This window comes from Fukomys damarensis, unplaced genomic scaffold (assembly GCF_012274545.1).
Source record: "Fukomys damarensis isolate Sample0158 unplaced genomic scaffold, DMR_v1.0_HiC HiC_scaffold_10, whole genome shotgun sequence".
NCBI lineage: Eukaryota > Metazoa > Chordata > Mammalia > Rodentia > Bathyergidae > Fukomys > Fukomys damarensis.
The window spans coordinates 1,668,018-1,680,092 of record NW_022900922.1 but is presented as its reverse complement, the minus strand read 5'-3'; the positions used below and the strand labels follow the sequence as shown (position 1 = coordinate 1,680,092).

Genomic DNA, 12,075 nt, shown 5'->3' with positions numbered 1-12,075 from the left:
AAAAAAAAAAAAAAAAAAAAAACAGACTTGTGAGGTGAATAGTTAGGAGCAGATGTCACATTTGCTATTGAGATTTTAATTCTAGCTGACTGGAAGGTAGAGAAGCCATAGTTGAAGGAACTCGTAGACAGGAAGACAAGATTTAGAAAGAAGTACGCATTTGAATTTAAGACAGTTGTGTTTTCACATACGGGCAGGGATTTCCAGTGCAAGTGGGTAGCTGGTGGCTAGAATTTGGACACTGGAGTCCGACCAGAAGCTACAGAATATATGGGGTCACAGACCATGTAGGTGTTTTTAAATGCAGAGACTCTGCGGAGCCCCGGGTCTACATGCCTGATCTGGGTTTTTCCAGGCAAACAGGTACAAAATTCCCGTCATTTGCGGAGTCTGCAAAAAAGCTGAAGTGCCAGAGGACAGCCATATTCACAACGATTTGGGGCTGGACAGAACTGGCCGAGTACAGGCTGGTGGCTACAGAGCGAATTTCTTGGTCGTGAGTCCCAGTTTCCTTATTTCTGTCATGGCGATCACCTTGATACTGTAGCGGGGGCTTGGACTGAGATAACGGTCAGCACAGTTCCCAGGAAACAAGAGGAAGAGACAGTTGTAAGGGTCCAGAGAGAGGTGTGGTGGTGTACCAGGCTGCTTCCTGGAGGCTGTGATGGTAAGGGCTAAGAGGAGACTGCAGCGGGGTCTTTGTCATCGGGCTTCATGCAGTATCCCTAGGGGACTCTCAAGTCGGGTGCGGCAGGGACGGGAGTGGGGAAGCCAGCAGGGTCCAGTGTCTGTGAAGGCGGAATCGTGAAATCACACCTGTCGGCCCACTGCTCTGTGTGGTTGAGGCAGACCACTGCTCCCCACAGAGTTCTTACCACCTCTGGAGCTTCCACCTGGAGGGTGTGAGGTGACGTGGCCTTGGAGCTCTCCAGGTGAACTCAGTGCCCTGAAGTGCTGCTGGGGTGGGTCCCACTTCAGTGTTGGATGGCAGAGCAGCGCCTCAGAGTCCTATTCATAAAGTGGGCAAAAATCATCCCTGCCTCCTATGATGAGTGCATTAGGGTGACTTTCTCATGGAAATCACGTAAGACAGTTTCAGACCCACAGAAGAAGCTGGTTAATATTCCATTATTTTTTGTATCCACCTGATGACTCGTATTAGTTTCCTCCACCTAAGCAGATATTTGATATGCTCTATATTTCTGAATATTAAACATGTTACCTTGGGCAGGAGTTCCTCTTGCATCATAAAATGATGATTTGCAGGGAACATTACCACGGAGTTATTTAACTGTCTTAGTTGTTGCCTACAGAAATTTTTGAAGACAGCTCTAGAAGGTGAGCCACAAAATTCAGTTTTGTGGTCCAAAGCCTTGTTGTCAGTTAAAACAGGAGGGGAATTTGCTGTAGTATTTTCACACTTTGAACATGTGGCCAGAGCAGCATCCCTGTAGGGTTTTTCATTCAGTCTCTTGCCATTGTAGTTTGTTAAAAACGGTGAACACACACACGCGTGCCCTAAAGAAGACTTGAAGTCCTCAAATCTGTTGGGAAATATCAGAATTTCTCCTATGATCCTTTTTCTGCTGCCCTCTGAAATGAAAATTAGAAAAAAAATTTTAATAATAAATGATGACAAAACACGTTCTTTAATCTTCAGTCTGTGCATCTGTGGTAGGGATAGCGTCGAACAGTGAGGTTTTAAAGCTCCTGAACAGTTCCACATTGCCTGGCACAGCACCTGTGAGTCTGGTTCCTGTGTTGCCTCTGAGTTTCACGAATGCCACCAGAAGCAATGTAGAGGCTCGTTAAGTCTGTAGAATATTAGCAAAGCTGGCTATAAATACAACAGATAGTGACAGTTGGAGAACACGTGATTCTTTTGCCCTTTCCCATCTGAAGAAAGGCCTGCAGTTTGGAATTGTCCAGTGGCATTTTCCGATTTACCTGATCGTGTCTGTACTTTTTCACTGCAGGGACATGGTCCCTGAGTACACGGCAGGGTGGGCTTTCTTTTCTCCACTTGCTTCCATTTCTCCACCCTTCAAGGCTGAAGTGCAGCAAGCGATGTGCTGGAGAAACTGCCCGGTCTGGCTGGGCCTCTTCCCCCTGCAAAGTTTGCTTGTGTTCTTGCCAGGGATGGCAGGAGGATGGTGGGCATTTTTTTTTTCTTTATGTTTAGGTAAGAGAGTTAGTGCATATTCTCCAACTCTTGTTTTGGTTGGATGATTCTTTTGTGTTACTGTGATGTTTTCTTCTGTGCACATTTCTCTGTGATCGTTTGTAATTTGCCATCTTGAGGTTGTGTCCAATCCCGTACTGTTTGCAGCATTTGACTTTCGTCCACCCCTCCTTCAAAGTCTCTCCTCCCTCTCCCCCAGAACCTTGGGCGGGCAGGTTTGTCTTCCTGGATCTCTTCATCCTAAGGTGAGTTCCCAGGTTCTTCCCGGCCCATGTGAAGTCTCATCTTTCCCTGTGACTTCAGATTGTTTTGTGTTGATGAGTCTGAGTACACGACTCTCATAGCAGACACGTTCTCCTCCTCTCTTCCTCTGTCTATACAACATGTCCACGTGGACATCTGCATAAATGTAACCCCTAAATCTGCTCTTCTCCTTGAGGGTCTTGCCTGACCCAACAGAACCATTGTTTCACCCAAGTTGGAAACCCCAGAGTCCTCTAAGGTAGAGGCTCTAGAATTTTGTTCATTTCGTCTCCCCCAACCCGTCTGTCATTTCAGTCTCAAGGTCTTCATCCTTCATTTGTATAATTACAGACATCTCCCAACTGCTCCTTCTGCCATCTCCCAGGGGCTCTAAGAGTTATCTGTGTAAAACGTAGTCTAGCATTCAGTGTGTCTGTTTCCTACGGATTGAGGACTTAACCTCTGCAGCACGGCACTGAGCTCCATCTCCCCGGATGGAAGCTCCCGGGTGCTTTCTGAGTTCGCAGACCGTTCTTATATTGGACACCTCTGTAAAGTGTGTTTGAGGGTAGAGCTGACCTTACGATGTGACTGTGGGTATCAATTGAGAAAGTATCTACAGAGTCATGCTTGTCATATGATAGGAATGCTCAGTAAATGGAAGCTGTTTGTAATATTTTATTAGGGACACATTTTCTTTGCCGATTAGCCACCCTGCAGGGCCCTAAACACCATTTGAAAGGATTTCTCAAGGTGTCTCTGAACATCCTTCTACTGTTATTGGAGCTATCAGCCAGCACACAGAGCTTCAGTCCTGTTTTTGCATCTCAGGCAACGTGGTGTTCATACGAAACATCCTCTGATGCCCTCCGCTTGCTAAGTAAGTGTGAGGGATAAATCAAATGCAGGTTTCTGAACAAAAGGCCATTTCAGATGCTGTCTCTTACAAACTACTGTTTTGCCAGTGTATTTGGGGACAGTGAGATACTTCATACTTCTAAGCTGACTTCACAAATGCCTTGATCATTTTTTTTGCACATACTTGGCTCATTTCCACCAAATCACCCCACATCACATCAACAGTGGGGTTCACCATAGACTTAGTGCATCCAAGGCCCTAAGAGCACTGAACTGTGAACTGTGTTTTAAAATTGCCCTTCCCAGATGATTCTTACATGTATGAGTTTGTAAAACCATTCTAGTAAGTGGGGTGGTCAGAGTTTCTATGGCTCAGAGAAACCTGTTGGAGCCATCTGTCTTAGTTTTCTCATTGCTGGGACAAATGCCTAACATCAAAGTTAAAGAAGGAAAGGGTTACTTCCGCTCACAGTCATAGTCAGATGGCTCCAAGGTAAGGCAGGATGGCAAAGGGGCGTGGCAGTGGTGAAACAGCCCGTGGCAGGGTAGGCAGAAAGTGGTAAGCAGTGAGTCGAAGTGAGGCAGCAACAAATTTCCCTTTCCTTTTTATCCCATCTAGGATACAAACCTTTTGGTTGATGCCACCCACACCCAGAATAGGCTTTCCCATTACTATGCTAAACCGACCAATGCACTAATTCAGTTATAGCCTTAATCCATAGTCAGACACCCTAATCCAACATTACACACCCGCAATCACACACCCACCTTTCAAAAGCCCTTCCTATGAGCACGTAGATGTTTGAGGAGGCATCTAAATCCAAGCCATAACACCATCCTCCTGTGTTTAGGAGGAGAGATGCAGAAAACAGCCTCATGAGCCTTTCCATGATTTGTGGAAGAAGTCAGGTGATTAGATACCCACTTTGTAGACACTTACAAAGAATGAATCAAGAGAAAATGCAAATGTGAAAATAATTGTATTTTAAACCAGTGTGGGTGTTTTAACATCTGGAAAGAGAGGCATGGCCCACACGAAACACTGAGGGGTGGAACGGGAGCAACATTTCCTAAACAGATGAAGAAGGTGGCCCTCAAGCACCTGTGGGAAGAGGTTGTTCATATGAACAAATATTTATTTTGTTCTGCAAGTTGATATTTTGATAGGCTCTTCTTGACTGGCGATAGAACTGGTTCTGTTTTGTTTGTTTTGCTTTTGATTTTTGTGGCGCTGGCCTTGTGCATGTTTGGCAAGTGCTCTACCACTGAGCTACACCCCCCCCCTCCATTTTTAGCTCTAGCTGTCTTTTGTAGAGTGGGAATTATTCTGGAAGGCCGTTGATGAAAGGCTGGTGCTCACTTCTTCAGAAGGCTTTGCAGAGGAAACACAGTTTGGGGTTTCTAGTTGTAATTGTGATGAAGTGTGACTTCTGGTGACCATGTTCTCCAAAGGCAGAACACCTAGAGACAAAGCTTCTGATCTGGCTTCTTCAGGAGAGAGCAGCCACCTCATAATGGGAATTCTGCAGATGGGTTACGTGGCTCTCATGGAACGGAGAGAGGTGCTGTGTAGGACATTCTCCGAGTAAAGGAACAAGGGTAAGACCTGAGCTCTGCCCGCCTCGGATGCCGTACAAGACTCCAGAGCTTGCTCACCCAGTTCCAGTCCTGCATCTTGCACTGACTGGCTGGTCTTGGTGAGAATGGGAATAGTCTGTATTTTAGGGCTGTGACGGGAATTACACGCTCGGGATGTGTCTGGGCTACGGTACGCGCGGTGAGCGTTTGCTCTCGTGGGAGTTTCTCCGTGCTTCTCATCCCCATTCCCACCTTTAGTCCCATTTCTGTTGTTTTCTTGCGAGGCACAGTTGTGCCCAGCTCTTTTGTTCCTTCGGAGCATGGCTGTAGGGCTGCCCACTGCCTTATAGATTGGCATCCGCACAGGGCTGAGTAGGTGTCCAGGTCCCAGTTTTCATTATTCTCATGTTTTCCCTTTTCATCTCAGACTTGAGCTTGTCAATACCCGCTGTGCCCTTGAACTTAGAAGGAGGATATTAAACAAGGCGAACTTGTTCCCTAAAGCATTTCTTCCCTTTCCTCCCGGCCCAGCTTTTAACTGAGATGAAGCGGTACTTCTGCCTCCGTCACTGCAGTAAATGAGAATCATTTACCTTCCTGGCGGGTTGGCTTACTCACTCGTATCCGCCTCACCTGTGGTACCCAGTGCCATTTCTACCCTCGATTCCAGTCCTGTTTGCCCTCTCTTCCGTGATTTGTTGGAAGACAAGTAATTATACAGCTTTAGGAATTTGATAGGAACGTGCTCTTGAGAAGACTCTAAAGTTTCCTCCGAAGTCATTTCCTCTTTTCACCCTCATGTTTTGGGCAGAATAGGTAACTAACTGAAACGCACTGACCTGTCTCATTGGTTGGACTGAGCTGTGATTCAAAGTTCCTTCAATTTCAAGGGCAAATAGAACTTTGAGAACCGCTGATGCAGAGACCAAGTTCTCAAGAGATTGGAAACTGCAAAACAGTTTACGTTCCAGGGTGATGCTCACAAGTATATATGCACATACATTTTATCTTTTTTTAGTACAGAGACTTCTTTTTAACAGTGAATGATTCATTTCAGTTATGTTTTATTTTCTTTTATGGTTACTCACCTTTCATTAATCTGACTTCAGTAGAAATACCATATTTATGTATGAGACTTCCTTTCTTCTCTGAATATTTTTTGTTGTGCTGTTAATATTCTGGGCATTGAAGAGATTGTGGTTGTAAAACAGTAACTCATTCCCAAAAGCATAAAAAGTATAAAGTATTTTTGATTAGATTTTCCCTCCATCGCACGGACTCCCCATTTTCTGTCTGCCTTGCTACTTTCTGAACAGACTTCCACTATGTTGATATTTTGCATTTCCTCCAAGATTTATTTAATGCATATATTAAATATATTGTTTCCCCTTTTTAAGTAAATCACAGCATCCTTTATATGCCTCGCCTTTTGTTATTCCCCAATACGTCTTGGAGATCTTCAACTATAAGTAAATAAAGACATTTGTCATTCTTTTTGTAGGTACAGAATAGTCCAGTATTTTAAATACATACCTTACTTTATTTAAGCACGTTCCCATAGATGGAGATATTGGCTTCCTGATTGATTCTGAGATGAGGTTTCTGAGTAAGTGTGCACAAGTAGAATCTATACTGATATGATACAGTTTGAACAGAGACAAAGACTGAGTATTCTATAGTGTTGTTGTATAAGGATTTTTTTCTATAAAATGTAAGTAAAAAGATTGCATTGGTCAGGCATCAAGCTTTGCATATATACCTTTTGGTAGTCCTAAAAGAACTACCAAAGTTGAAGGAACAGCACTATGTGCAGTTTTAGAAATTACTTTTAAGGTATTGGGGCTCAAATTTAGAGAATAATGAGTTTTCTTTGAGAGATTATCCTGAAGCTAGCCAGAGATGTTTAGATTCTGAAGGTTATAAGAGGAGATAAAGACTTTGTATAAAGATAAAAACTTTCCTGAGTGATAACCCATTTTTTCATCCATCCTTATTTAACAGATGCCTTTGAAAGCTAGATTTGGGGTGGGAGGAAGACTAGACTATAGCTCCCCCCACCTCAGTACCAGGGATTGAATTTAGGACCTTGTGCTTGCCAAGCAGGCACAGCACTGCTGAGATACATCCCTGGCCGGACTCTAACTTTCTTAAGGAAAGGTGGCTGACACCTCTCAGCTCGTAAATCCTGTTTAGTGCAATGGAAAGCATGATCAAGGAATTTTACAGTGTGGTGAAGACAGCCATAGTGACATACTAATGTATACATTATACAGAAGTGTATATAGTGACGCAGTAATGTGATGAGATGTTTGAACCAGCAGGGCAGTGAAAGATGAAAGTCATAATGTAGTAAGGAGCGTTAAGCTGTAATGTTTATGCTCCCTTTTGAAGAACGGTTCTTAATGACCTTGAAAATCTTATTTGTAGCTAAATATAAATCTGAAAGTATAAATGCTTTTGGTGGTTGAATTTAATCTGCTTGCAAAATTGGTAAGTAGCGAAGAAACAAAGACTGTTGTTAGGAGTCTGAGGAGAAGAGAAATGACCTAATGTGAGGGGAAACATTCTCATGGCCCTTTTGTTGGACCCTCAGTGAATTGTGAATGCATTAGAATGGCCAAAGTTACTTGAGGCTACTAAAATTTCTTTACTTTTTTCTGTTTTGAACATAATGATTGTTGCTTATTTGATGATTCCTTTGGCAATTAGGTTAAAAATTGATTGAATTATACAATACCAGCCAGACATGGTTTCCATTCATTCACCTTTTTTGAAAAATAGGCTCTAGAAACAGTCTTTAATTCCTTCAACTTACACAGCCTTCAAATCATAGAATGAAACATGTGGAAAGTTGGGATTGTTAGCCCTGACAGTTCATTTCTTTGAGAACCAATGAAAAATGCCAAGTGACTTACGATGTAAGCTATGTATGTAAAAATAGCTGCTGTCAGTGTGTTGCAGGCACTTTACAGTCACTGATGCACAGGATTGTCTTGACACCAAATGAGGAGCCTTCATGAAATAATCTGTTCAGTTCTCGGGATAACTGCTGTGTGGTGAGAAGAAGGTGGGGGACGCGGACCCACCATTGGAGTTAGATCCGTTTTGGTTTTGGTTGTTGGTCTTTAGCTTACTTAAGTTAGGTTTTCTGGAGGAGGATGAGAATCCTACTGAGCCCTCATCAGGCATCTCGTAATGACGTGGCTGTCGATGGGGTTTTCTGTGAGGTTTTCATATTGGTTCTCAGTGAAGAAACTAAAGGACACCAGATTTACTGTCGTCAGTGCCCAAGAGTCACTGTTAATAGAGCTCTTACCTTGGGATTCTCAGTTTAAGGGTTCTTCTCTCAAGGGGTTTTTCCTAAGAACTACTGATTTAGTATAGACTTTCTTCTTGGAATTGGTTGGGCTGGGTTCCAAATTTGTTCTTCTCATAACCAGTGCTCCTTGAAACTTTCGCTGTTTGTCGCGTGCAGATCTCCAGTCATTTTCAGAGTTGCTCAGCTGCGGTGCTGGTCCATCGTGCAGCCTGGTTGTGTTTGTGGAACAGGATGTGATGGAGTAGGCAGATCCAAGTAAAAAGGCATTACTATAGAAGCAACTTTCATGTGACAACTGGGCCGGACCACAGAGTTCAGAATGAGCAACTCCATCAAGCTGATAAGTCACCAAGTTCCCTGGAGAAACTGCTCATCTCTGCTCTGTGGTACCATGTGTAGTAGTTGCTTTTAGCTGCAGAGTTTGACTTGGAGTTAAAAGTGTCTCTTTGCTCGGAGTTGGATGGAGCGTTCACGGTGGCAAACACACAAACCCATGACCCCCAGCCGGAGAGCCAACACATTGCTCAGCTTCACAGGTAACTCTTCAGAAGGACAGACACGTGGTCCCTCGTCCAGCATCTCTGGCTGCAGCTTCATCTTCCTAGAGTCCTTCCTCCTTCCTCATTTTCAGATGGCGCTATCTCTTTTTTTTCTAAACTCCCATTTTATTTAAAACTTCTCATATTCTTACTGTTTTATAATTCAAGTATTTGTATCTGTAGGAGGCTACAGACTCCCTAGTAATGCCTTCCATATTGTAGCTCTCCTTCTGTAAGAATTAAAAGAAACGTCTCAGCCAACGCTGTATTATTTTTGTTTCCTTCTGTTTTTTTGTTGGTAACTGTTGTCTTGGTTTCTTCTAATGCAGGTCTGCAGACTCCTGTTCCAGAGGTCATTGTTGATGTGGAATCCATGGACGTCTTCCCAGTGGGCTGGTGTGAAGCAAATGCTTACCCCTTGACTACACCGCACAAAACAGTCTGTAAGTGTTACCAGCGAGGTAGTGGGGAACACCTGTGATCTTGGCAAACAAGTGGACAGTTTTATTTTAAAAGAATAGAAATATAAAGGACAAATGTCTTAGATGTCCCAAAGAGCACCAATATTTTTGGTGTCTCAGTTGTCCTTTAATAATCTGCTTGAGATGAATGTTTGGCTGAATTTCACAGGTAGACACAGTAAGTTGCAACGAGGCAACTGAAGGTCACAGAGAAATGCAGAAGGAAAAAAAGACCAGAAATTCCCTCTCCAGTTTTGCACGTACCCATTATTTTGCTTGGAAATTTTTCAATTAGATACCATAGTTTTATATTATCATTTCTTAGAAAGAGGTAACCTTTGTCGTGCATTTTCCTCTTAAAGCATCATACTTGGTTCTAGTAAATTACATATTTCCAAATACAGTGCTGAACATACTCGTAACACATAATCAGTGGGATTTCAACTGTACTTTAGAAAGTATATTCACTCATAGCCTTTTGACCGCGGAAACCAAATAAAACCAACATTAATACTTTCACAGTCCAGCAGTGCGCACACCCACTCTCTGCATGTTTAGACTCCTGCAGCAGTGGCTTTAGCATATGTTGCTGTAGGTCGTTGCCATCAAATGGTGCTGCTTACGAATCATCAGGCCCAAGAAATCTTTGCATTTATTATTCTACACTAATGTGTAGTAAAGATATCACTTAAAAGTTTGAGTCCTTTAAAGATAGTGGGTTTCAGCTTTGTAGTGAAGGGATCATACCCCTAATATTTTCTTTGTGGAATTTCTGTGCCAGCTGTACTACCGCCCCGTTCTGCAGTAGGCTTCTGTGCATTCTCAAGACACAGATGGAATCAAAATCCCGTCACAGCATTGGCATCGCATTTCCTGATGGCTGCAGATTTTGAAGGTCCCTCTACTCAGTGTTCACTGAGGGCAGTGTCTGGGTCATTACTCTCACACTTGACTATTGGCTGCACTGGCTGAGCAGGTTAAGAAATTACTCATTTAATTTTTTTTTAAAGACAGGGTCTCACTATGTAGTTGAGACTGACCTGGAAATCACTATGTAGCCCAGGCTGGTCTCAAACTCACAGGATCCTCCTGCCTCAGCCTCCTGAGTGCTGGGATTACAGGCGTGTGCCACCACATCCAGCTAAAATATTACTCATTTAAATGGGGACAGAGGAGGATGTCCTCAAGGTTAGAATAATTGTTCTACACTCACATTTTTAGAAACACTTTAAAGTGAAGGGGAGATGTGACTCCAACTGGACTGACTCCTTGGTACCTTTCCTGGGTGCTGTCACAGGACTGTGGCTCAATTCCCTTGGATGGGACCTAGAGTCCTCTGTCCCTTCTTTCCTTCTTCACATGAATATGGGAGGCTGCATGTTTTCTGTCCTGCTGGAGCAAAGCCATGTGTCGCAGAGGCGAACATGGTCCTGTTTCCTCCTGATTCTGCACTTCCCTTCCGGGCCTGTTGTGCTTGGCTCCTCACCGAGGTACCTTACAGTCCGGCCTCTCCACCCTGTGTGTCGGACCGAGTTAGGCTGGTTCTTCTTCCCCACTTTCCACCCTGGAGATCATAAAAGTTTACAGGTTTCATAATAACAACGGGAACTGGATACCAAATGGACTCAGGAACGGGTGGAATTTTATTGAGTATTTCTCTTATTGATTCGTGCACACTCCTTTCTTGCCCATACATTTTGTTTTAAGGAGATAAACACTAATTCTCGCCTGCCAGATGCTAACAGCTTTAGAAGTTTTGGTGGAATTAATTTATGTGCTTACATTGGAAGAAAGTAGATTATATGAGTCTGCATGAATTGATTTCGAAAGCTCTGGTCTCTTTGTTAAGGTGATGCTAATCAATTAGAACTGGTTTGTGTTATTATTCGGTCAGTCCTGTCTGACAGCTCCCAGCTATCCTCCCAGGAATTCAGTATTTTAAATGGAAGCTTCAGGATAATATGGGGATGGATGATTACGGTAGCACTGTTTGCCTTACCACAATTTCTGTGGAGAAAATTACTCTAGACTGTCATGTTTACAACTTATGTCAATGTGCATTTATGTGAGGTACAATATATGTTCTCCTTTTCTTTCTTAGTAAAAGCACATTTTAAAATAAAGTAGGACTCTAGTGATAAAATTAAAAGTACTAAGTTCTGTTAGGTTCTTATGTCTGATGAATCTTTATCTGTTTTCTGTTAGAAGAAATTGATGTGTGATATAGTTTGACTGAAATAACTTTTCAGTTTTTAAATTGTTAGCCTAAAATTGGCATTTAACAAAATGCTAAGCTAGATTTAAGCTGCATTTACCAGATGGTGGTATGTGACTGTAATCCCAGCACTCTGGGAGGCAGTGGCAGGAGGATCGCAGGTTCAAGCCCAGCCTGGGCAGCTTAGTGACTTAGAGAGGCCCTGTCTCAAAATAAAAACATGAAAGTGTCTGGGGATATAGCTCGGAACAGATGTCCTGGGTTCCATCCCCACCACCACCACCACCAACAAAAAAAGTGCCCGGCCTACTAACAGTATGTGTCCCCCTCCCTTTTTTTTTTTGCCTATTTTACAGCACAAAAGAAGAAAAAGATTGCAGTTGTACAGCCAGAAAAACAGTATGTTGCTTTTCTTTCTTTCAAACTGCATGATAAACTATAACATGTCATCTAGTGTTTTGTCGGGGTTAGTGAACAAATACCACAGTAGTGTAGGTGACTGGAAAGTGTCACTATGTTACTTGGTGCGCTCACTCTGTGCAGAAACCCTGTGCCTGCTCCTATATCAATCGGGAGCAGTCCAGATGGTCGTTTCCCACGTTGTTTCATCTTGGATTTGAAGGATACCCAGCTCGCTCTGCCGGAGGCAGCGCTCTGTGCAGGGGGTCTTGGTGCCCCCC

General features: G+C 43.3%; 1 protein-coding gene across 9 annotated transcripts in view; it reads left to right on the top strand.

Annotated features, from left to right (window-relative positions):
* Sfmbt2 (Scm like with four mbt domains 2) overlaps positions 1 to 12,075 on the top strand; it is a 219,667-nt gene that overhangs the window by 161,967 nt on the left and 45,625 nt on the right. For all 9 annotated transcript variants that reach the window (XM_010621393.3, XM_019207097.2, XM_010621390.3 and 6 more), the window contains 2 exons: positions 9,049 to 9,162; positions 11,752 to 11,794. In XM_010621393.3, the coding sequence (XP_010619695.1) occupies positions 9,049 to 9,162; positions 11,752 to 11,794 (157 nt within the window). The remainder of the gene's footprint in view (positions 1 to 9,048; positions 9,163 to 11,751; positions 11,795 to 12,075) is intronic.